Here is a 23487-nt window from a genome sequence, read left to right as displayed (position 1 = left end):
GCATCTTCTTCTTCTACGTTTTCGTTCTAAGCCGACATTTCCACTGCTTCGTACCTCAATCCCCTCTTCACTACGTTTTACTTTAGGTATATTATTCTTGACTGGTTCTCTCAATGGGGGATCCAAGCCATCTGGAGAAGATGGGAATAGAGCTTAAATGCCCAATTTGGTAACCCTCCTCTCAATTTCTTGAATGCTATAATCATCTATCTCTCTCTACTTCTTCTTTCTTTGCGTTGAGTTTCGTTTTCTCCCAAGAAAATTGATAAGGATACGAGAAAGTCTGTTGCATTTACTTTTTCTCTTAGCGGCGAATTGGGATAATTTTCAGATTATGTTTCTATGGATTTCTTTGTTGATGATCTATAGTTATCTGATTTATGTGCATTCATCTTGTTTTCGCTACTTCTATCGCGCTTTTGCCGGAATTTGTCTATAGTCTCAGTCTTTTGAACTCTGCCGCTTCACTCGGATGCAACCACATATTCTGCTTGTAACCCTCTCAACACAATCGCTTTTCATTCCTATTTAATTATTTGTAAAGGCGTTAGTTAAGGAAGTTTTCTAAACCCTCATTTCTTTGAATTTCAGTGTATGTATAGAGAAATCAATGAAATCGGATTCGAACTGCCCAGTTTGTAAGGTGCCTTATCGGCGAAGAGGTATGATTTCATTAACATTCGGATGTTTGTAAGGTGTCTTTTTTTTTTTTTTTTTAATCTTATATTATCTTTTGTTTCTGTAGAAGTTCCGTTCGCTCATTTTCTGACATTCTTGTTCAGTCGGGAATGAAATGGCAAAATCAATACGACTGCTATCTAATTTTATCCCGTCTACTAACGTATTCTTTCTACAATATTGTCTGCAGAAGTTCGTCCTGCTCCACACATGGATAATTTGGTGAGCATTTACAAAAGCATGGAAGCTGCTTCGGGAGTTAATATATTTGATACCCAGAATTTGTCTTCTGATAATTTATCTGGTAAGATCGTAGTTCATGAACACGGACACAAATCGATTTCATTTTCTCATTATAGCTTCATGACCTGCCAAGCAACTTGTGGGATGTCGTGAAGAGAAGATGTTTTCATTTCTTCTCGTCCATCATAGTGAAGATAATATATCAAGATTGAGGCAACATTTTTTTTTTCGTTAAAACTATGACCAATATTTTAAAGCTTTTCAAGAGTAAACCAGTTTTCTTTCTTTCTTCCAGAGTTTTTACTCGGTTACTGTTCTTTTCCCTACTTTCCATAAGTTTCAGCTATAAACTAGAAAGGATTTAGGATGTGGTGGAGTGAGGTTTAGCTTGTCTTTAAATTTCAAATTTGGTAGAATTTCTAAGTACTCTCGTTCTCTTTGCTACTCCTCACTGAAGATGGAGACAAACAAGTTGAAGGTGATAGCAGTGGTTCAAAACGGCTCAAAACAGAAACCAGTGGGAGAACAGCTTATGAACTGAGAACTTTGAAAAAAGAGCCACAAAAAATACAAAAATCCAAGCGGAAGAATTCTGCTTCTTCCCCTCTGAAACCTTCATTTCCAAGAAAGAAGAGGGTTCAGGTGCCACAACGTACTCTTTCAGAGACACCTACCCGACCTGTAAAGTTAGCATGTAGTCTTAATGAGGTGAATGAAGAAGAACCGAGAAAAGGTACAGATGCTTCGGAGGATAAAGGTCAGCCAGTTCTTTCACCTTTTTTTTGGTTGAGAGAAAGAGATGAAGAAGATGAAAAGTCGAACCAGGAGTCGGATTTGGATCAACCTACAGACTCGATGTCAATGAATGTTCTTTCCTTCAGTGATATCAAGGATTCATTGGAAGAAAGCACTTCAAAGCCTCCATTGGTGAGTTTACTGGAAACATTGTGATTATATCATCGTGGATATTGACTACTAAGCAAGTACAACAAAGTTGCAATCAATCTCAAAACTTTTATGCAGTTGCAATAACTTCAACATTTAAAGTAATGTAGGTACAACCATTTTGAGAACTTCCTTCTGAAAAAGAAAACCTGTATATGAAATAAATGGACATCAAAGCAACCATTAATTCCTGACATAGGCTGCAGGATATACCCGTTCAACCTCTCTTGTTTTCGTCTTATGTGGGCCTGCGGCAGCCTAGAAATTTGCATCTGTTTTATTAAAAAAAGGAAAGAAACAAAGCTAGTCTGCCCCTATATTTTGTTGTTTCTAATTTTGCTTATTTTATCTCGTTTCCCTGATGTAGGAGGAAGTGTGTGGCAAGCCATCCAACGACTTGGATCTCTTTGATAGTGAAATGTTTGAATGGACTCAAAGAGCCTGTTCCCCCGAACTTTGTTCAAGTCCCTTTAAACGGCAGGTATTGAAGATTTCGTTTTATCATCTGAAGTCAGACAGCTACCAGGATTTTCCCCATACACTCCATTTAATTGGTGCCATCAATATATGCAGGTTGAAGATATTGCTGGAACTGAAACATCATTATTGGCAGCAGCCCCTGATGAAGAACTAAGGAAGCAAAATCCAAATGGAAGCTATAATCGAATTAGTGATATCCTGGACATCTTGGTACCTAATGTGCCCCCTCTGGAGGGCAACAGTGTGAAGGATCATACTGCGCGTGCTAATCTTACCAGAAAAGGTAGGAAGAAAAAGGAAATTGCTCTGAAGAAATGTTCTAAAAGATTGGCAGAAGCCGCTACTGGGAAATATTCCCAGTCGGCCACCGAAACTGAATGCTCGAGTCAAAAGCAGCAGCACGATGTTATCAACAGCTTTGGTAGTCTGAAAAATAGTACCAAAAGAAGCAATAAGAAAATGCACTTCGATACTGATGCAAATAAGGCTATTTTTGAAAGTGTTCCTGCCGTTCCAATTAATTTAGCAACACCAAATGAGAATTTCAAAACCAAGACACCAGCCTTTCCAGAAGTTGAAAAGGTTAATCAGTTCCCAGAAAAGAGTCGCAAGAATGACAGAGCCAGCAAGAAAACACTCTTTGGTATTGATGCTATTAAGGCGACTCCTGAAAATGTTCCTGCTGATCCAGTTAGTTTAGGAGCTCCAGATGGTGGACATAAGAATTTTGGAACCGAAATATTAGCTTTACCCAAAGATGAAAAGGTTTATGAACTCCCTGAAAGTAGTTGCAAGAAAGGCAGAGGCAGGAAGAAAGCGCACTTCGGTAAAAATGCAAATAAGACAATTCTTGAAGATATTCCTGCCCATCCCATTAGTTTAGGAACTCCAAACGATGGTCCTGAGAATTTTCAATCAGAGGTATCAGCTTTTCAAGAAGTGGAAAAGGCTAGCCAATTCCCTGAAAAAAGTAGCAAGAATGGCGGAGCCCACGGAGACCAGAGAGTGGTCCAATGCCGCATGAAGTCTAAGAAACAAAAGCTGGATTCAGTGGACGACAAACTGCAAGAGAACCCATATTTCAATCAGGATCAGCACGATAATTCTGCTAATCCTGTTTTGATCACCGCACCGCCTGCAATTGCTACGCCAACTGATCAAAAGAGTGCACATGAGAAACAAGAGAAAATTTTCTCTATTTGCGTAATAACTAGTGAGTACGATAACATCACCCAAGGGAAGTATGTTGGTGCTCAGGAAAATGAAGGTCAGCTCTCTGAAAAGCTTGGATGCAGTGACGATGCAGAGAACTTGGATTCTGTGACCAAAAAAGGTTGTTCAGAGAAACGAGAAAGATTTGATGATGAATTTCAATGTGCTTTCTGTCGCTCATCAGAAGAATCAGAGGTAGATCAACTACGCCTATTCATTTACCTGTTTATATTCTTAATTTTCTCTATTTCACCTGTCTATACCCAATTTTTTCTGCTGCGAATTGCTTTAAACGCCACTTTTATCTTTAAAATGATACAGGCTTCTGGAAGAATGGGCCACTATTTCAATGGGAAGCCGATCGATACAGATGCCATCAAAAACTCAAAGGTCGTACATGCCCACTGGAATTGTGTTGAATGGTAAAAGAATCCTTCACACTTGGCGACTTGATATACTTCAAATTGCTTCCTTTAATTTTATAGAAACAGCAGTTACTTTCTAAGGTATAATGAAGCCGATTTACAAACTCCGGAAATATTCAGCATGTTAACTGTGAAAATGCACGAGGTTTTCTTACCACCAATTTGTAGGTTGCTCTTAGTAAGTGTTTAAAAGTCAAACCTTCTATATACTCCCATGTGATACAAATGGGGCCAGGGATGATCATTGTCATGCTGATTTTCTGTACGGATGTCAGTAAATCTATTTTGTCATTATTTTAATGTGCAGGGCGCCCAATGTTTATTTCGATGGCTCCACTGCAATTAACCTTGAAGCTGAGCTCAGTAGAAGTCGAAGAATTAAATGTGGTTGCTGTGGAAATAAGGGTGCTGCTCTTGGGTGTTATGAGAAGAATTGTCGCAAGAGCTTTCATGTTCCTTGTGCAAAGTTGATGCCTCAATGTCGATGGGATACCGTAAGTGCTGCTTGACCTGAATTCTTACTACAAAACTTTTCGTCACACATTTTTTCTTTATGACTATCATCTTATGTTCTGATCTCTCGAGCAGGAAAATTTTGTGATGTTATGCCCTCTGCATCCGGATTCTAAACTGCCAAGCCAGGATCTGGAGCCCCAAGAACTGAAAAGCAGTTGCGCTCCTAAGCGGTATTTCAATATTGGCTGATTTGGAAAATGTTTTGGCCGGTCAGCATTTGAATTATTACAGCCCTCTATATGCTTCAGTTTGTTGCCTTCTCAATTGCAGACAATCGAACACTAAATGCATAGCTGTTGCACGTGAGATCAGCAATCATGGAAGGTTTACATTTCGTGAATCATCTAAGAAATTGGTTCTGTGCTGTTCAGCTCTCACCACAGCAGAGAGGGTAACATTTTTTTTAAAAAAATAACACTGTTCATGTGGATCTTTTTTCTTCCATACCTTAATTTCAGTGTCCTGATGGTCGGAGTTGCAGGAAGCTGTAGCTGAATTTCAGAGATTATCTGGAGTTCCAGTGTTACAAAAATGGGATGATAGCGTTACACATATAATTGCATCAACGGATGAAAATGGAGCATGCAAAAGAACCTTCAAAATTTTGATGGGTATTTTGGAGGGAAAATGGATATTGGGTATTGAATGTAAGTTCTATTCCTACCCATGATTTTTTGGATTTTAGTTTCAGTTTAATATGATAACAACAATTATTTGTCGTCCGTCAAAAAAAAAAAAAAAAAAAAAAAAAAAAAAAAAAAAAAAAAAAATCAATGGCAAATGGTGTAATAACATATGTCTGGTGGAACATGAATGGAACAAGTTGCATCTGATTCATTCTTGCTCATTGCCATGTGCAGGGATTAAGGCTTGTATACAAGACATGGAACAAATAGAGGAAGAACGCTTTGAGATTGCTCTAGATGTCCATGGAATCAGGGATGGCCCTCAACTTGGAAGATTGAGAGTCCTGAACAACGTAAGTTCCTCTTGCCTATACTTTGTCTTAATTTACCTGTTCACGTAGTTTGCTATCCTATCTTTAGAACTGAATTCCTGCTTAAATTTCTCGTCTGTTTAGTGTTCGCACATTTCCATATATCTTTTGCAGCCATATTTCTTGCCGTATTCTAAATGCCACCATGTAGCATTTCCAGAAAAGTTAATATTCAAATGGAAAAAACTGAAGAGATGAACTCATCTGCACTAATAGGTGATTGTCGAATTGTAGTGTTAACAGTTGTCGTCTACTCTTTGCAGCAACCAAAAGTCTTTTCTGGATTCAAGTTCTTCTTTACATCAGATTTCTTGCCTTCATACAAAGGATATCTCCAACAACTTGCAACTGCAGCAGGAGGAACTATTCTGCTTAGAAAACCAGTTTCAAGCAACAACCAAAGCAGCTCTTGTTCTTCACCTAACTGCCAAGTTTTCATCATTTACAGTCTTGAGCTTCCTGATCAGTGCAATCCAGGTGAAAAGAATGAGATTCTCAATCGCAGGCGATCAAATGCCGAAGTGCTTGCTAAGTCGGCCACAGCCAAAGTTGCAACAAATTTGTGGCTTTTAAACTCGATTGCAAGCAGTAAATTAAGAAGCCTTGTGGAGTAACTGGTCGACCCATGTATGTATATTTTCCCTAAAGAACTCATATGTATATTTCTGCAAGAATGTAGCGGTGTCTAAATACAATCACTGAGTCAGTAATTCTTATTTCTTGAGAATGGCCAAACCAAACATGTCAAGGTAAAATGATGTTATATCATAAACCAGGTCATACAGATCTTGTATCTATTGGTGTGTAGATGTATTCAGTGTTCTTTGCTTCTCTAATTGCCATCGTATTTCTGTAGATTCATCATTCATGTTTTCTTTGTTTCCCTTGATCGGATAATTCTTGTTTCTCCAGCAAAGTTGTAGTTATTCTTTATTCTTTATTCTTTTTAAATAAGAATAAAATTTATCCCAAAATTTACATTAGATTTAAACAAATTCCATGAACGAGCTTGAAGAATGGGATGCACCCCAACCTTTGTTTTGAATTTTGATTTTTTTTTTAAAAAATGTTTTCATACAAAAAATAAAAAATAAAATGATAGTTCTTTGATTAATTTTGCGTAAATTACAACCCTTTAAAAGCTATTAAAAAAAATTACACGAAAATTTGGAGGGAACAAATACAATTTTAGAAAATAGAAAACTAACGCTGTCCTCTGTAAACGAAACCAAAGTATAAAAATGTCATCATCGCAATTTCCATCTCAGTTCTTCTCAACTTTCCCCAACAAAAACACAGGGTCCTGTGTCAATTGTTTCTACTCCCATGGACTCCAACCCCAGCTCGGAAGAGGTAGCGAGGAACTGGCTTGAGTCGCCTGCAGACATCATGTCCATGATTCTGCTAAAGCTAGGTGCCATTGATATCCTTTCCAACCTGCTAAACGTCTGCTCTTCGTGGCGTAAGCTCCGCAAGGACGATTTGGAGATTATATGCATAGACGCTGTTGACGTCAATTTGTTGATATCAATATTGAGTTCTTCGACTCCGATGACTTGCTCCTCCATATCTCTCGGAGGTATTTTCTTGTTCTCCTCGCACCTTTTCTTATTTGCTTAATTGATTTTCGCAGTTTTGTCTTTTCCGCAGGTAAGTTCTCAGTTCGTAATATAATTTCGTTTCCTCCTATACACACTCAATATACGATTACTTCATACAATCATCTATTCGCTAGTTCCATTATTGTTGAAGGTGCCTTGTGTAGATGCTGCGATCGTTTAAATAAATTTCTACCGTATGTTATATCGTTCGATAATACTACCTATTGCATCTTGTACTGCCATTTAAATTTTATTTTGCAAATCGACTGTTCTTATCTTGTACTGCCATGATGTTATGTTTCTGTAATGCATGTAGTTTAAATCGGATAGGCTCATTTTCATACTTTATTTCAGATCAAGTACATGTGATTTGATGCTAGTCTATGGGATGGCATGGCACTCAAGATTTATGTTGAATGAAATCTTGATTCTTAGCTTCAACTGGAACCTGGACTAGTAATTGTAAAAGTTTTGGACCAAAATTGAATTTGAACCACCATTCATAATGCAGTATAGATAGTAGATGAAATCACGACCGGTGTCTTGTATTCATACGAATAGGGTAAAATGGAAGTCATGAGGATACTTTCTATTATTGGTGTCATTTGCCAAAACCCTAGCAATTATGAAACTGAGATATTTGTAAGAACATCTCTTATGCTCGATGCAAATATGTGTCAAGCTTGATATGAAGCTGAGAATCAGTTTACTCGAATATGGGAAGGGAACCTAAATGGTGCCCGTCATTGCTGCGATTTCTTGTAAAAACACTATTTCGTTCTGTTTGCGTCAGAATTGTCAAACATTTTGTTAGAATACTTCTACCCTTAGCACTGATATTTGATGTTCAACCCAGTGTAGCATATGGAATTTGATGTTTTCTCTGATGGTTTGTGTAATCCACATGCCTTGCATGTAAATTTAATTTTCCCTCCACATGTTTTATCTTCTACTTTGTTGCAGCTCAGATCAACTTAGAAAACTCCCTGTTTTGCGTTCCTTTAACATCTCAGGTGAGGGAATCAGTTGCCATTCTCCCCATTTTCTGTGAAAACTAAGGAAACTGTTGGATGGTGTTGCCCTTTCCTGAAATCTCTTAAGCTTAACTGTCAAGAGAAGAGAAATATGCTATATTTGAACAGAAGTTTTTCTGTTTTCTGTTTCTGGAAGTGTATAGACAACAAATTTTGGACTGGGTTTCGTATGAATGTAGTTTTAAATCTTCGAGTGCCCATTCGGCTCAATGACCATCAGTAGGCTTCCAAATATATAAGATCAATTAGCCCAATCCATTTCCAGGCTTCAACCAAGCTAGGCCCACGCCTACCCAAAACCTTATCCGTTGAGAGAAATCCAATAGAACAAAGCCACGTAAGCAAGCAGGATCTAAAACTGTATCCAAATCCACCAATCTGAGGCCACAAATTTAGCCCCTGTGGCTGAGTGGATGTCGAATTAGTACAACCTCTCAATCTCTGCCTCTTAAATCCATATATCCTTCAAACAAACAAACACAATAAGAGGGAAATCAAACATCCGTAGGCGAAAAACTTGTCGTAATTAGCAGCAAGAAAATGGCCACTACCATGATGACTTCGATCCCTCAGTTTACTGGTCTCAGGCCCACTGTTTCGGTGGCTCCGGTTCGCAGCCTGGTAAGTCCCCGTCGCCGCCGTAGCTGTCGGCTTTGAATGATCGGAATAGCTGTAATGGGTTTGATTTTGCAGGTGGCAGTGCAACCGCTGAGGCGGAGGGGCGGCGGCGCTCTCAGTGCTCGTTGTGGTGATTACATTGGCTCACCCACCAACCTGGTAACTCTAAATTTCTACAACTCATCTTACTTTCTAAATTACTTTTTTATGTTTTCGATTCATTTTTTTCTTTCATAATTTCAAAATTTTGTATTACTATCACTCAAACTTTAATACCATGAATATTTGACCGTAGAAACCAAGGATGAAAAATTAAAGCAAAGGGTGTTTAATAGAAAATAGAAACTAAAAGTTAGATTAAAACTATATTTGTGTAGAAAACTTAATTTGATTAGAATTAAGGAGTCTATAAACAAATTAAAACTGTAATTTTTTTTTTCTTTGGTTGAAATTAATGGGTGGATTAGCAGAAATTCAATCAATAATGAATATTGTAACACTTATTTCAATTTAAGATAATCTGTTGGTAATAAAATTAAGGAGCAGAACAAATGGCATTAAATAACGGACGGATGATGTGTACACGTGACGGTTAAAACAGATAATGGTTATATCGACAAGCCTGATGCTGTTCGCTGGACGGTTCGGATTGGCTCCATCCGCAAACAGGAAATCAACGGCGGGGCTGAAGCTGGAGGCGAGGGACTCTGGGTTACAGACGGGTGACCCAGCAGGTTTCACCCTCGCTGATACTTTGGCATGTGGCAGTGTGGGCCACATCATCGGCGTCGGTGTTGTTCTTGGCCTTAAGAGCATTGGTTCCCTGTAAAAATTATCCTCTTCTTTTTTTTTTTTTGCTTTTTAAATCAAAATGACTCGAGAAAACACCTAGACCTGTACGATTCTGCTGTTCAATCTAAAGCTGTCTTTGCCATTTTGATTTTATATATAACTCAGCTTCAAATTCCACATTACTTTTAAACATTGGAGCTGACTAATTGATTTTAAATTACAACTCTACTTCCTCTCAACTTACAATTTTATCATAAACTTTATATAATTTAAAAAAATTCTAACTGTTTAACAAATAATTGAGTTTTCAATATTTTCTCTTATTCATTAATTTATTGGACCTAAGTTTACCTACATTAATACACACAACAATGAAATCCTTTCGAGTCTTGAGAATTAGTAGTTAATATTTTTGTCTTGGTAGTGTAGGTTTATTATTATTTTTTCATTTTTTTTTTAAACAATTGTATATTTGGTCTTTGTTGTTTTTTAGACAAATATATATATATATATATATGTGTGTGAGAGAGAGATTATACATTGCAATAAATATCATCATTGTTATTAGTCGAACAATACGTAAATTTGATACATTTGATGTCTTGATTAATGACATGCGTTAGAAGTACGAAAAAAGAGTATTAATTATAAAAGGTAAAGATTATAGGTATATTAATAAATAACATTAATGGGTGAAAATAAAAATCTCAAAGTAAATAGTGTTGTATTATTATAGAGATATTTAAATGATCATTACCTTTGGCAAAATAGTAAGCTAATATTAACTGAATCAATAAAAATTTAAAAATAATTTTAATAAAATTAAAAAAAAAAAAGAAATTTATTAGACAGAATTAAAATTTTAGGAAAGTATTTTAGTTGGTAGACACTAGACAAACATTGAGTTTTGGCGTACGAGGCTATGATTCAAGTACTATAGTTGAATTTCTCGAGTTCGGCCTCTCAATCGTTATTTGATGCGTTTGTTTATCTATTATTCTTCAACTTTTCGAAAAAATTGGTCATTAATTCACCATCTATCACAATTAATTCTATTGGAAGACGTTATTTTAATAAATTTAGTCTTCTTAAAATAAATATCTCTTAAGCAAATGTATTTTTGGTAAGATTGGTGTATACTTCTTTAATTTAAAAAAAAACACTTTAATGGGTAGTTAGAAAATATATTAAAAAAAAAAAAGAGAATTAAGAGATAAAATTTTATAATAAACACTTTAGTTGGTAGTTGTCAAATATATTAAAATAAATAAAAAAAGATTAAAAGAGATTTAGAATATTTTTATTTTTGTAGACTAATAGGAGACTTGAAAGTATGAAATGACCATTTTACCATTTAAAGTAAAAAATAAAAATTCTCTTAATATTCTAAAACTCCTTTTTTTTAATATATATATATATAATTATAAGTTGAATTTAAATAACCAAAATTATAATTTATTTATTTAATTTATGGTATTGAAGAAATCTGAAGCATGTGGGCATATGACACCCGGGATGCATAATTCGATTAATTTTGAAAACTTGTGGGAAAAACAACACATTCTTTTTTTTCGTTGGCGGTATGCCTCTGTCTTATCACCATTATTCGCCGAAGACGTGGGTCACGAGTGTGGACTTCCTTACTCGACCTCTGCGATGATGCATACTTTTAATCTTTCCATTGGATGTTTGCGGATTAGATCCATTTCTTTTCTTTATCACTGCGAATCTTCTTCGTAAGCCGTGACGCTTGCAACACTGTTTCTATCTACCTTAACTGCATTTTCACTATCCTTTCCTTATTTGGTTCCTTTTTTTGTTCTCAGCGTGTTTCAAGTTCTCCCGCCTCCCCAGAAAGAGCTTGCAAGTCTATATATGGATGCACCATGAATGCAAGTGAGTTGATCTTCTAGTCTTTTACTAAATTATGAATTTGAGTTTGATAATATCGCGTCATGTCAGATGTTCCGAGTGATTTTATTGCTGTTCTTGCACGGAACTTTTATAGTTGATTCATATTGCTATATTGAAGCTGCTCTGTGATTTTGGTGCGTGAAATATGGAGATGGGTATTGCTTTGTTTGCACTGTTTGTTGAAGTGTGTCTTTAAGCAGGCAAATAATGTGAAGTTCAGAACCGTGTGGGATTATCATAATGGATATTCAACAGCTATGAAGGAATTCTTTAATGCAGTGGATTCCCGATGTTTCTTGAATTGAAAATTCATTTCATGGGCTTTCTGATTTTAAATATTGAATATGGGTTTTCCTGTTTTAGGAAGCACATTGAGTGGAGCGTTGATGGTAAAATAATAGATCGATACTGAGCTCAAAACTCCACGAATTTGTAACATTTCGAACTACAAGGAGGAAATATGCCTTTTGAGGCCTTGGATTGGTTCTGCCAGCCGGTGGCAAATAGTATATGGGCAAAAGCAGTTGATAGTGCCTTCGGGTCGTACACACCTTGTGCAATTGACTCTCTAGTGGTATCTTCTTGTCATTTGGTACTTCTTGGGCTTTGCTTCTACAGAACGTGGCTGATTGTGAAGGATGCTAAAGTGAAGAGGTTTCGTTTGACCTCTAATTGTTATAATTACATGCTTGCTGTGATTGCTGGTTGTTGTTTTGTCGTGCCTTTACTAAGGTTAGCCATGGGTATAGCGATTTTTAGCCTTGACGATCACACTGGCTTTGCTCCTTTTGAGGTACGCCTAATTTTCATATATCTTTCATGGGTTGCTTTTCTTTTTGGGTTTAAATGGAACATCATTGATCTCCCCCATTAAGAATTCAGAGGTTTCAGTAGGATTGGTACTTTGAGTTCAAGATATAAAATTTTGAACCTATAGAGAAACTTTGTAGTCAATAATTTTTGCATTAAATACTAAACGCAGTACGATTTTCTCTTGTAGCATTGTTTGATTTGAATATATGGGTTGATTTTTGTTCCTGCTTTAGGTGATTTGCTCAATCGTGGAGTCTCTTTCTTGGTGCTCGGTGTTAGTGATGATTGTTGTGGAGACTAAAATTTATATCCGTGAATTCCGTTGGTACATACGATTTGGACTAATCTATGTTATGGTAGGGGATGTTGTGCTATTAAATCTTGTACTCCCACTTTCAGATTACTATAGCAGGTTAGTTTCTTACATTTAACTTTCCCTTTTGTTTGTAATATTCCTGTCTAGTACTTTTTTCTTCTTTTTTTTTTTTTGCTAAGATGAAAAGGATGTCTTTAATCAAAAGAAAAATGGTGAGATTCTACATCGGTTGAGAGGAGAACGAAACATTTCTTATAAGGGTGTAGAAACCTCTCCCTAATAGAACTTTAGGCATATCATTTTAGAAGTGCCTCTGTATTACAATGATACAAATCATGTGTATGTAGAGAGTGATTGTAGGTTGGTCAGTCTATGGTGTTTAGTTACATGAATTATCTTTTTAATTTGTATTTACTCATTTGAATTCTCAATTCATTGCTTTTCATTCTCTTGATAGTACTACAATGATTATTTTTGTTCTTTCCTTTTATTTTTGTTTCTTTTAATCAATTTCCCCATACAGTGCAGATCTCTGTATGATCATCACCACATTTTCTTTCCAGGTTAGTTCGTTTCTTGTGAGGTCAGGTATATTTTTCTTTATTAAGCTTTCTCTTAAAAAATGTATCCGTAAATTCATTGTGTACTATTTTCATTATGTTTTTCCCCCATCATAAGCATATAGCACTGTCCGCGAAACTGTAGGGATTTGTTGGTAGTAATGCTTGATCTCTAGTTTCTAGAAAAGAGGAGCATTGTGGCTCGTAGGGACTTTGTATCCTCTTTGGTACTTTTAGCCGGGGTAATAGTACCATACTTGTGTTGAGAATTGTTGGGAGAGGAGTCCCACATCAGCTAATTAAAGGATTGATCATGAATTTATAAGTAAGGAATACATCTCTTTTGGTATAAGTAAGGAATACATCTCTTTTGGTATCAAGCCTTTTGAGAAAACTAAAAGCAAAACCATGAGAGCTTATGCTCAAAGGGGGCAATATCATACCATATGACAAGCGTATAGCTAGTGCAATCCCTTAAAATGAAAAGAGACGAGACATTTATGAGATGTTGATCATCAAGAAAGAAAAAAAAAATGTTTATGAGATGGTGATATTTCCATTTTCTCTTACTTTTTCATAAACAAATATATACTCATGATCTTCCCCTTAATTATCCAATGTGGGACCCCAACAATCCTTCCCTCGAACGAAGTATATCATACAGCCTCCCTTGAGGCCTCCTTCTTTAGAGCTCTCGAACAAAGTACACCTTTTGTTCGACACTTGAGCCTCCTTCTCTAGAACCCTTGAACAACCTCCTCTTAATTGAGGTTCGCTTCTTCTCTTGAGCCCTTAAACAAAATACACCCTTTGTTCGACACCTGAGTCACTATGATTGCACCTTCGAGGCTCACAACTTCTTTATTCGACACTTAACGATTCTATTGACATGACTAAGTTAAGATAATGACATTGCTCTGATATCATGTTAGGAACAACGACCCTCCACACTGGTATGTTATTATCCACTTTGAGTATAAACTCTCATGGTTTTGCTTTTGGATTTTGCAAAAAGTCTCATGCCAATGCCAATGGAGAGAGTACCGTGTATTTTTTTTTTTTTTTTTTGTCAATGAAAGTGAAATTTTGTCATTAAAAAAAAAAGCTGGCTATTAATACATCTCGCTTTTTTTAACAAGAAATCGTGCATATTTCTTACTGTTCTATCGAACAATTGAAGTAGATTTGATTGCACAAAAAAAAATCTTTGGTGATAATTGTTAAATTACAATGAGACCCATTTGGTTTTAGTTGATGATGTACCCAGTATAGTATAATTTTTTGTTGCAAATGAGGGCTCGCACTCCAGTTCTATTCAAGTCAAATAAATAGCTATTCTTGTAATGCAGGTGCTTTTTGCAGTACTTCTTCTTGCTTATGTCCCTAATTTGGAACCATATCCTGGTTATGTCGTCATGCAATCTGAGTATGTTGACAACATGGACTATGAAACGCTTCCGGGAGAAGAGCACGTCTGTCCCGAGAGCCACGCTAATCTCTTTTCTAGTAAGTAATTTTTAAACTAAGCCTATTAATCTGAATCATTTTCTTTTCATATTATCAAAGAAACAACTTAAAAAATCCTTCCAAATTTTGTATCTCTTGGACCAATTGGTGCTTTATGAGGTGTAGAAATTAAAATATATGTAGCCTCAAGTACATTAACATCTTCTAAAAATAATCAAACATGTTTTTCATGCTATAATGTTTTTCAGGATGAACTTCTTAAGAATGAACTAATGAAACTCCAGAAAGTAATTGTGAAATGATAGTTATTTACTCAGAAAACTAGCTTTGGTTCAATGTGGTAGGAATATATTTTGGGTGGGTGACTCCACTTATGAAGCAGGGCTATCGAAAACCTATAGCCGAAAAGGATATTTGGAGGTTGGACGTCTGGGATCGAACTGAGACACTGATTGGAAGGTTTTCTTTATGATTATTAATTTGTTTGCTTCTTTTCTTTCTCCATGTCTAATAATTCAGTTGTTAAGAATGTTCTTACTTCTGAAGGTTCCTGAGATGCTGGGCTGCAGAAGTTCAAATGCCTAAGCCTTGGCTCATAAGAGCATTGAATCGAAGCCTCGGAAGAAGGTGCATACAACGCCTGCTTTTTTTGTGCTTCGATTTACACATTTTGTCTAATCTTGATTAGCAGTTACTAAGATTTATATTACTTTGTCACTGTTTCTTATCTCATTTTGTTTGCTACTCTTCAAATTTTTTACTAGGTTCTGGTTGGGAGGTTTTTTCAAGGTAACGTATAAATTTTCCTTCCCCTGTCTTCTGTTTTTTTATTCCTCCTTGCAAACATTAATTTATTGTCTTCTATGAAATTCGTAAGACATTTTCTTTCATTATATATCCAGGTTTCAATACTATTTATCTCAATTAGCTCAGTCATGTAGATTGCTTTGGAGTGAGTCAGTGACTTGATCAAGACTAAATAAATTATTTTCTTCCTGTATTTCCACGTTTTTTCGTTTGTCAGGTTGGAGCTACAGATCTTCATGGAAAATATTGCATATTTCAGTTTGGATTGATATTGAATTTTTCTTTTATTGCCAATGAGACATATCCATCCTTGAGCATTGCTCTTCTAGCCTTCTTTGTTTGAAATGGGATGTGTTTATTGTCTCTACTTAGATAGCTCTTTTTTTTCTTACATTTTCACTCCTTGAGGAGTTCGTATCCTTGGACATTATTTTTCCTTCATTTAATCAATAAAAACTCGTATATTGTTTAGAAAAAAAGTCTTTTTCAAGTCTGACCATGCAAATCTGGCAGGTTGGCAATGACCTCTCTCAGTTTATTGGGCCGATTATATTGAACCATTTATTACAGGTTAGTAGTCTTCTTTTTTTTTTTTTTTTTTACTTCATGTTTGATATTTATCTATTGAAACAAAGTGTTGATGGGCTGTGTTTGGATCATGGAAGTTTCAAAGTTCATTTGTTTCTTGTATTGCAGTCGATGCAACGGGGAGATCCAACTTGGATTGGTTTCGTCTATGCATTCGCAATTTTCGTTGGTGTGGTATGCCTTCTCATATCCACTTTTGAAAAACATATAATGTTTATTTGCTCCATTTTTTGAATGCCTTGAGCAAATGGCTACTTAAATATTATTTATTCAGTCATCTGGAGTGCTATGCGAAGCTCAGTACTATCAGAATGTTATGCGAGTTGGTTTTCAACTCAGGTCTACTCTGGTAAACAGTCTTTCTATAGTAGCTACTTTATCAAACAAATTTAAGTTACGTTTGAATTTTCAATCTGAATCGGAGGCTGTGGGTCTCTTAAAAACAAATGTGTTCCTTTTAATCTTTATTGACAAATGTTATTCGTTTTCTTAACTGCAGGTGGCTGCTATTTTTCGCAAATCACTCAGATTGACTCATGAGGGGCGGAAGAATTTCCCATATGGGAAAATTACAAATATGATATCAACAGATGCTAACGCCCTTCAAGTAGGCACGGACACCCCTTGCATTTTATATACAGTATCTACCTTAGAATAAACTTGACAAAAAAGAATCCTGTATGTTACCTTAAGATCTATTAGTTAGCTCACAATTTCTATCACTGTACGTCTTGAAAAATATTAGGTGATCCTTGTAACTTGATAAAAAAGAACCGTTACTAATTTCCTAAAACTTTTGTTCAGCAAATATGTCAACAGCTTCATGGGATATGGTCTGCCCCATTTCGTATTATCATGTCAATGATTCTTCTATACCAGCAATTGGGTGTTGCTTCACTTTTTGGGGCTTTAACTCTAGTCTTGACGGTTCCTATGCAGGTAATGTAGTTGTTAGTAAAATTCACAATCTTGTCACTAAATTTACCTTTATAACTTATCTTATCTAATTGGAATGTGTCATTTGCCTATGCAGACTGTAATTTTTAGTAAAATGCGAAAACAAACAAAGAAGGGACTTCAGGGGACAGATAAAAGGGTTGAACTCACAAATGAAATTTTAGCAGCCATGGACACTGTGAAGTATGGTTAAATTTATCTGATAAGTTTACAATTTCAATACATCTCTGCTTTCTTGACACCAAGCTCAAAAATATTTCAGATGCTATGCATGGGAAGCAAGCTTTTCATCCAGAGTTCAAGAAATAAGGAATGATGAGCTCTCGTGGTTTCGTAAGGCGCAATTACTTTATGCGGTATTGCCATCTGACATGCTTTCTTATTTTTTTTTTTTTATTGGTTAGATACCAAACTTCCGTTCAAAAAAATGAAAGAATACAAGGGAAAAACCAAAGAACAAGTGTCCAACACTAACTACAGATGAAGTAAAAATTTTATGTTTAAATTGTTGAGAATTATTGGGAGAGAGTCTCACATTGGCGATGATCATGAGTTTATAAGTAAATTGGTATGAGGCCTTTCGGGAAAACCAAAAGTTCATCCTCCTTTTCTTTGCGTTTCTGACCAAACTTCATCTATTGCAGTTAAACGGTTTTATTATGAATAGCCTCCCAGTGTTTGTAACTGTAATTTCCTTTGGGGTATTCACATTTCTTGGTGGAGATCTGACTCCTGCGAGGGCCTTTACATCACTTTCCCTGTTTGCAGTGCTTCGTTCTCCTCTAAACATGCTTCCTAATTTATTAAGTCAGGTACTCGATCATTTCTACTGCACTTGTATTTTTCCGTTTTCTTTTGCTAAAATATTTCTTACTAGACCTTATCTGAAAAAGAAGTTTAGAGGATATGAGTTGATGTGTAAGAAATTTGTTGTTCATATTTCATATAACATAATTTTTTATTCTGAAAGAAAGAAAGCCTATTCACTTTCTAATTCTACTCTAATAGTACAGGTTGTAAATGCACATGTATCATTACAGCGTATGGAGGAACTCTTCTTGACTGAAGAGAGAATTCTTGCCCCAAATCCACCGCTGGAACCTGGGCTTCCAGCAATATCCATAAAAAATGGATGTTTTTCATGGGATTCCAAGGTTTTTTATTGGCATTCTGTATACCCTCATATACATGATATTTTGTATGATATTTGTTTCTTCTTCAATACACGGGTCTATAACTTCATCTATATGCAATTTGAATTAGACATGCTGGTAAACAGATGAACCTGACATCTTTTGTAGGCCCATTTTTTTCTTTTTATGCAGTTACAGCCAGAATGTTGGCTCTTCTAATCAGGATAAAGATGACATTGAATTTGACAACATGGTTAAGAAGACCTTTTAAGTTGGAAAGTTTTTTATTTTTCGAAATGAAACTATGCTTTTATATGATAATATGAAAAGCTGCGCATAAAGCTCCAAGAATGCCCGTTCGCAGACAAGAAAAACAAATTTCATGTAGAAATGATAGAAAAGATGACTGTATTTTTTGTTTCAGAGTGTAATTTATAGCATCTTTATGTGTCACATTGACTTGAGAGTATGCTTATTTGTATCTTGTTCAAAAAATATATATATCTTCTTCTGTGCTATGAGGTTGTCATCTGAGAATAGCGGCTGTGAAATGTAACCTCTTTGCAGGTAGAGAAGCCGACATTATCAAATGTCAATTTGCATATAGAAGTTGGCAGTTTAGTTGCAGTGGTTGGAGGTACTGGCGAAGGAAAAACGTCACTTATAATGGCAATGCTAGGGGAGCTGCCTCCCTTGGCAGACACAAACATCGTTGTCAGAGGAACAGTTGCTTATGTTCCTCAGGTGTCATGGATTTTCAATGCCACTGTGAGTCACAATTCCTTTCTTCCTAACTATAACCCTCATTTCTTCCTAACTATAGCCCTTCTGATTTACAAATGTTTTCTGCTAGGTTCGTGACAATATATTATTTGGATCGGAGTTTGAATCAAACCGTTATTGGAAGGCCATTGATGTCACTTCCTTGCAACATGATCTTGACTTGCTTCCTGTAAAGTGGATTTCAAAGTTATTTACCTAGAGATGCTTATTTAAATTGAATGCTTTAACAATTTTCCTCGCAAACTTGCTTGTCAGGGTCGTGATCACACCGAGATTGGTGAAAGAGGTGTAAACATAAGTGGCGGTCAAAGACAGCGAGTTTCTATGGCTAGAGCCGTATATTCGAATTCTGATGTTTACATTTTTGATGATCCTTTAAGTGCTCTAGATGCTCATGTTGGTCAGCAGGTATGCTTCTTGCCTAAATTTCCTTGAATAAACATTTGTTTTAGTTCTTCATTTGGGTTCCAAAACTATCAACTCTATTTTGTTTTCTTCATATTAGTTTCTCATTTAAGTTTAGGTCTTAGTATATCCACTGCTGAAAATAGACAAAAGTTGGTAACTTCTGGAGCTCATATGTAGGTCTAATGTGAAGTTAATGTATTTCAGGTTTTTAACAGATGTATCAAGGAAGAGTTGGGAGGGAAAACCAGGGTGCTTGTCACAAACCAATTACATTTTCTTCCCCAGGTCGACAAAATTATTCTGATTTCCGAAGGCATTGTTATAGAGGAAGGAACCTTTGAGGAACTCTCCCGAAACAGCAAACATTTCCAGAAGCTAATGGAAAATGCCGGGAAACTGGAGGAACAAATGGAAGAAAAACAATACAATAAAAATCATTACCAAGAAAGTCCGATGCCTCCTAATGGTGGACTCGGGAATAAATTTCCAGAAGACACAAGTTATGCAGGAAAACGGAAAGGAAAGAACTCTGTACTAATCAAGAAGGAGGAGAGAGAGACAGGAGTAGTAAGTTGGAAGGTGTTAATGAGGTAAGACATCAACTTACAGGAAATTCATGCTTCAAAATGAATTTGTATGCTTAAAACTAAAAAACAGAAACACCAAAATCAATGATACAAAGAAGCACTCTTTCTTAGGATCACGAACATCCACAATGGTATGATATTTTCCACTCTGAGCATAAGCTCTCATGGGTTTACATTTGGTTTTCCCAAAATGATCATTCCCTTAATTAGTCAATGTGGGACTCCCTCGCAACAATCCTCCCCCCAAACAAACTACACCATAGAGCCTGCTCTGAGGCCTATGGAGCCCTCAAATAGCCTCCCTTAATTGAGGCTTGCCTCATTCTCTGGAGTTCTTGAACAAAGTACACCCTGTGTTTGATACCTGAGTCACTTTTGACTACACATTTGGGGCTCACAACTTCTTTGTTCGACACTTATGGCAACTTTGTTGTATGTGTAGGTATAAGGATGCATTAGGAGGTACTTGGGTAGTTATCGTACTCTTTTCATTTTATCTGCTGATAGAAGTCCTTCGAGTTTCGACTAGCACGTGGTTAAGCTTTTGGACAAAGAAAAGCACTTCAGAAAATTATAACGCTGGATACTACAATCTCATCTATACAGCGTTGTCCTTTGGCCAGGTGAGTAAGTCCTGATAGAGTTTGTTGACACAGCTTACTTCTACAATATTTATGTATTTCGGAAACTACCATGTTTTCGGCATCGAGATATTCTTTTCATCCAAATAATTGGACATGACGACTTGTGCTTTCTCCTTGTCTGAGAGTTGTTCTGTTTGTTTCCTTCTAGGTGACCTTTACACTAGCAAACTCTTATTGGCTAATCATTTCAAGCCTTCGTGCGTCTAGAAAATTGCACGATTTCATGCTAAATTCAATTCTAAGAGCTCCAATGGTGTTCTTCCATACCAATCCAATTGGACGAATTATCAATAGGTTTGCCAAAGATCTTGGAGACATTGATCGTACTCTTGCCAATATTATGAGTGCGTTTCTTGGACAACTGTGGCAACTACTGTCAACTTTTGTTCTAATAGGTCTTGTGAGCCCAATCTCCCTATGGGCCATTACGCCGCTATTGATTGTGTTTTATGCAGCCTATTTATATTATCAGGTATGATGTTCACTACTTTTATTCTGTTCCTTTTTGTCAATAAACTATGGAGGAGAAACTGAATTGCATCACATGCTTCTTTCAGAGTACCTCACGTGAAGTCAAACGCTTGGATTCGATTACTAGATCTCCGGTGTATGCTCAATTTGGGGAAGCGTTAAATGGTCTGTCAACTATTCGTGCATACAAGGCGTATGATCGAATGGAAAGCATCAACGGGAGGTTCGTGGATAATAACATCAGGTTTACTCTTGCAAATATCAGTTCGAATCGCTGGCTCACAATAAGGTTGGAAACATTAGGAGGCCTTATGATCTGGTTGACAGCAACTTTTGCTGTCTTGCAGAATGCAAGAGAAGAAAACCAGGTGGCCTTTGCATCTACGATGGGATTACTTTTAAGTTATACCCTAAACATCACAAACTTGTTAAGTGGTGTTCTTAGACAAGCAAGTAGGGCTGAAAATAGTTTAAACGCTGTTGAACGTGTCGGCATATACATCGATTTGCCTTCAGAGGCTCCAGCTATAATCGAGTATAACCGCCCCCCATCTGGTTGGCCTTCATCTGGATCGATTCATTTTGAGGATGTTGTCTTACGTTATAGGCCTGGACTTCCTCCAGTCTTGCATGGGCTATCCTTTAATATTTTACCAACTGACAAGCTAGGAATAGTTGGAAGAACTGGTGCAGGAAAATCAAGCATGTTGAATGCATTATTTCGAATTGTAGAGATCGAACGAGGACGAATAACAATTGATGGCTATGACATTGCTAAGGTTGGGCTAACAGATTTGCGGAAATCTCTAACTGTTATACCTCAATCACCAATTCTTTTTTCAGGTATGCTTTGAGTAAACTTCTAAATCTTCTCTTGAATTCAATCTATTCATCCATCTATCATTTGTTTAGGAACTGTACGTTTTAATCTCGATCCGTTCTGTGAACATAATGATGCTGACTTGTGGGAGGCTCTTGAGAGAGCACATCTTAAGGATGTAATTATGAGAAGCTCTTTTGGCTTGGATTCTGAGGTAAGAAGCTTTGCCAACTTTAGCTTATGTTGAATAAAACTTAAGTACAATCTCATACTTGTTCAAGGTTTCGGAAGGAGGAGAAAATTTCAGCGTTGGACAAAGGCAACTAATAAGCCTTGCTAGAGCGTTGTTGAGAAGATCAAAGATCATTGTTCTTGATGAAGCAACGGCAGCTGTTGATGTTAACACAGACTCTCTGATACAGAAAACTATCCGTGAGGAGTTCAAATCATGCACTATGCTGATAATCGCTCATCGGTTAAACACGATTATTGACTGTGATCGGATTCTCGTGTTGGATAAGGGTCAGGTATGCCTCAGTTTTTGATTGATGAGTGCACAGTTCGTGCTAGTGGCTATGCCATTGTTCCTCGCTTATATCAGAACTACCAATTTTCATGCAGGTCATAGAATATGATGCCCCTGAAAAGCTGGTTTCAAATGAAGAAAGCGCTTTCTATAGAATGGTTCAAAGTACAGGGCCTGCAAATGCTCAGTACTTATGCAGCTTAGTTCTTGGAAAAGAAGAGACCAATCCACGTGATGAAAACCAGTTACTTCAGAATGGTCATGGGAGATGGCTAGCAAAAACCCACTGGATGACTGCTGCTCAATTTGCTCTGTCCAGAAGTCTTGCTGCCTCTCAAAATGATCTCAGAAGGCCAGACATTGATACTGTTCATGGGAATGATATCATTGGGAAAGCAAAAGATGCAGTTCTAACGCTGCATGGAGTTTTGGAGGGGAAACACGACGGACTAATCGACGAAGTACTAACTCGAGACTCGATTCCTAGATACGGTTGGTGGTCGTCTTTCTACCGAACAATTGAAGGTACGCTTGCATTGGTGTGTCCATTTCTTTTTCTGGTTTGAAGCTCGTTTACTATCAATATTTGACATGAAGCTGTTTCTGAATGAATTTTTTTGATTTATCCCTTTTATGTTGTTGGTCTCAGGGCTGGCTGTGATGAGCAGGTTGCACAGTTACAACAAGCTTGGTGATGGTGAAGATGATGAAGCTGAAGAGAGGCCGTTTGATTGAAGCCAAAGTTCTTTATTGTTATCATTTTGGAATAAAACCATGTTCTTGTCGTGTTCTTGGTCGAGAGAGATATTTTCGTTAATATTCCTCGTATCAAATTAAGCTTAATGATACAGTTCAAAATTAATAAAAATTGACAAGTTTTGAGGGGGGAAATCTCAATCAACGAAGGAAGAAGATAAATATGTGACCAGAGGTACTTTAATTAAAGTGGGATCATTAGATTAGAAATACATGTTATTGTCCGCTTTAGTCCGTTGTGTATCACCTTTTGTTCTCATCTCCGATCTCACAATCCACTTCCTTAGGGGTCATTGTCTTCGTTGTCACACCGTCCGATGTTTTAACTTTGATGCAATTTGTACCCCTCTACGACCTTATGTTATGTATCACAATTTGCTCTCCTATCCGATCTCA

The 23487-nt window shown here is 36.7% G+C and overlaps 3 protein-coding genes across 14 annotated transcripts; all 3 read left to right on the top strand.

Moving 5' to 3' along the window:
• Positions 1-8436, top strand: LOC111803452 (protein BREAST CANCER SUSCEPTIBILITY 1 homolog). Of its 6 annotated transcripts, none has more exons than XR_015422706.1 (16): positions 1-169; positions 440-493; positions 592-662; positions 869-982; positions 1379-1848; positions 2234-2347; positions 2440-3753; positions 3880-3980; positions 4291-4477; positions 4572-4669; positions 4770-4890; positions 4981-5146; positions 5360-5478; positions 5760-6123; positions 6796-7075; positions 8111-8436. XR_015422706.1 is itself a non-coding variant. In XM_087127704.1 (15 exons), the coding sequence occupies exons 1-14, from the start codon at positions 114-116 to the stop codon at positions 6108-6110; spliced, it is 3336 nt and encodes a 1111-aa protein (XP_086983830.1). In that variant the 5' UTR covers positions 1-113; the 3' UTR covers positions 6111-6123; positions 6796-7952. The 6 variants fall into 6 exon arrangements, 3 of the variants coding, with proteins under 3 accessions (XP_086983830.1, XP_023543621.2, XP_023543622.2); XR_015422705.1 differs by having other exon boundaries at positions 8066-8436; XR_015422704.1 differs by having other exon boundaries at positions 8061-8436.
• Positions 8437-8609: 173 nt separating this feature from the next.
• On the top strand, positions 8610-9683 carry PSAK (photosystem I subunit K). Its single transcript, XM_023687850.2, has 3 exons — positions 8610-8752; positions 8825-8908; positions 9351-9683. Exons 1-3 carry the CDS (start codon positions 8672-8674, stop codon positions 9576-9578), a joined length of 393 nt encoding a protein of 130 aa, XP_023543618.1. The 5' UTR covers positions 8610-8671; the 3' UTR covers positions 9579-9683.
• Positions 9684-11184: 1501 nt separating this feature from the next.
• LOC111803448 (ABC transporter C family member 12) lies at positions 11185-23226 on the top strand. 7 transcript variants are annotated; one of them, XM_087127697.1, is made up of 29 exons: positions 11185-11277; positions 11368-11437; positions 11819-12248; positions 12502-12680; positions 13108-13167; positions 14494-14650; positions 14937-15070; positions 15158-15238; positions 15376-15400; positions 15932-15988; positions 16115-16180; positions 16281-16355; positions 16506-16613; positions 16811-16945; positions 17040-17146; positions 17226-17319; positions 17608-17775; positions 17977-18117; positions 18664-18864; positions 18950-19048; positions 19135-19287; positions 19492-19877; positions 20317-20497; positions 20667-20990; positions 21076-21832; positions 21902-22023; positions 22091-22336; positions 22431-22860; positions 22985-23226. In XM_087127697.1, exons 3-29 carry the CDS (start codon positions 11916-11918, stop codon positions 23068-23070), a joined length of 4905 nt encoding a protein of 1634 aa, XP_086983823.1. In that variant the 5' UTR covers positions 11185-11277; positions 11368-11437; positions 11819-11915; the 3' UTR covers positions 23071-23226. The 7 variants fall into 7 exon arrangements, with proteins under 7 accessions (XP_086983823.1, XP_086983827.1, XP_086983826.1 ...); XM_087127700.1 differs by having other exon boundaries at positions 11190-11277; positions 13108-13147; positions 14956-15070; XM_087127701.1 differs by lacking the exon at positions 13108-13167 and having other exon boundaries at positions 11187-11277.
• The last annotated feature ends 261 nt before the right edge of the window (positions 23227-23487 follow it).

This window comes from Cucurbita pepo, chromosome 10, assembly GCF_057944985.1.
Source record: "Cucurbita pepo subsp. pepo isolate OVF chromosome 10, ASM5794498v1, whole genome shotgun sequence".
Classification (NCBI taxonomy): Eukaryota; Viridiplantae; Streptophyta; class Magnoliopsida; order Cucurbitales; family Cucurbitaceae; genus Cucurbita; species Cucurbita pepo.
Note: the sequence above shows the minus strand (reverse complement) of the source record. Positions and strands in the feature narration are given on the sequence as shown.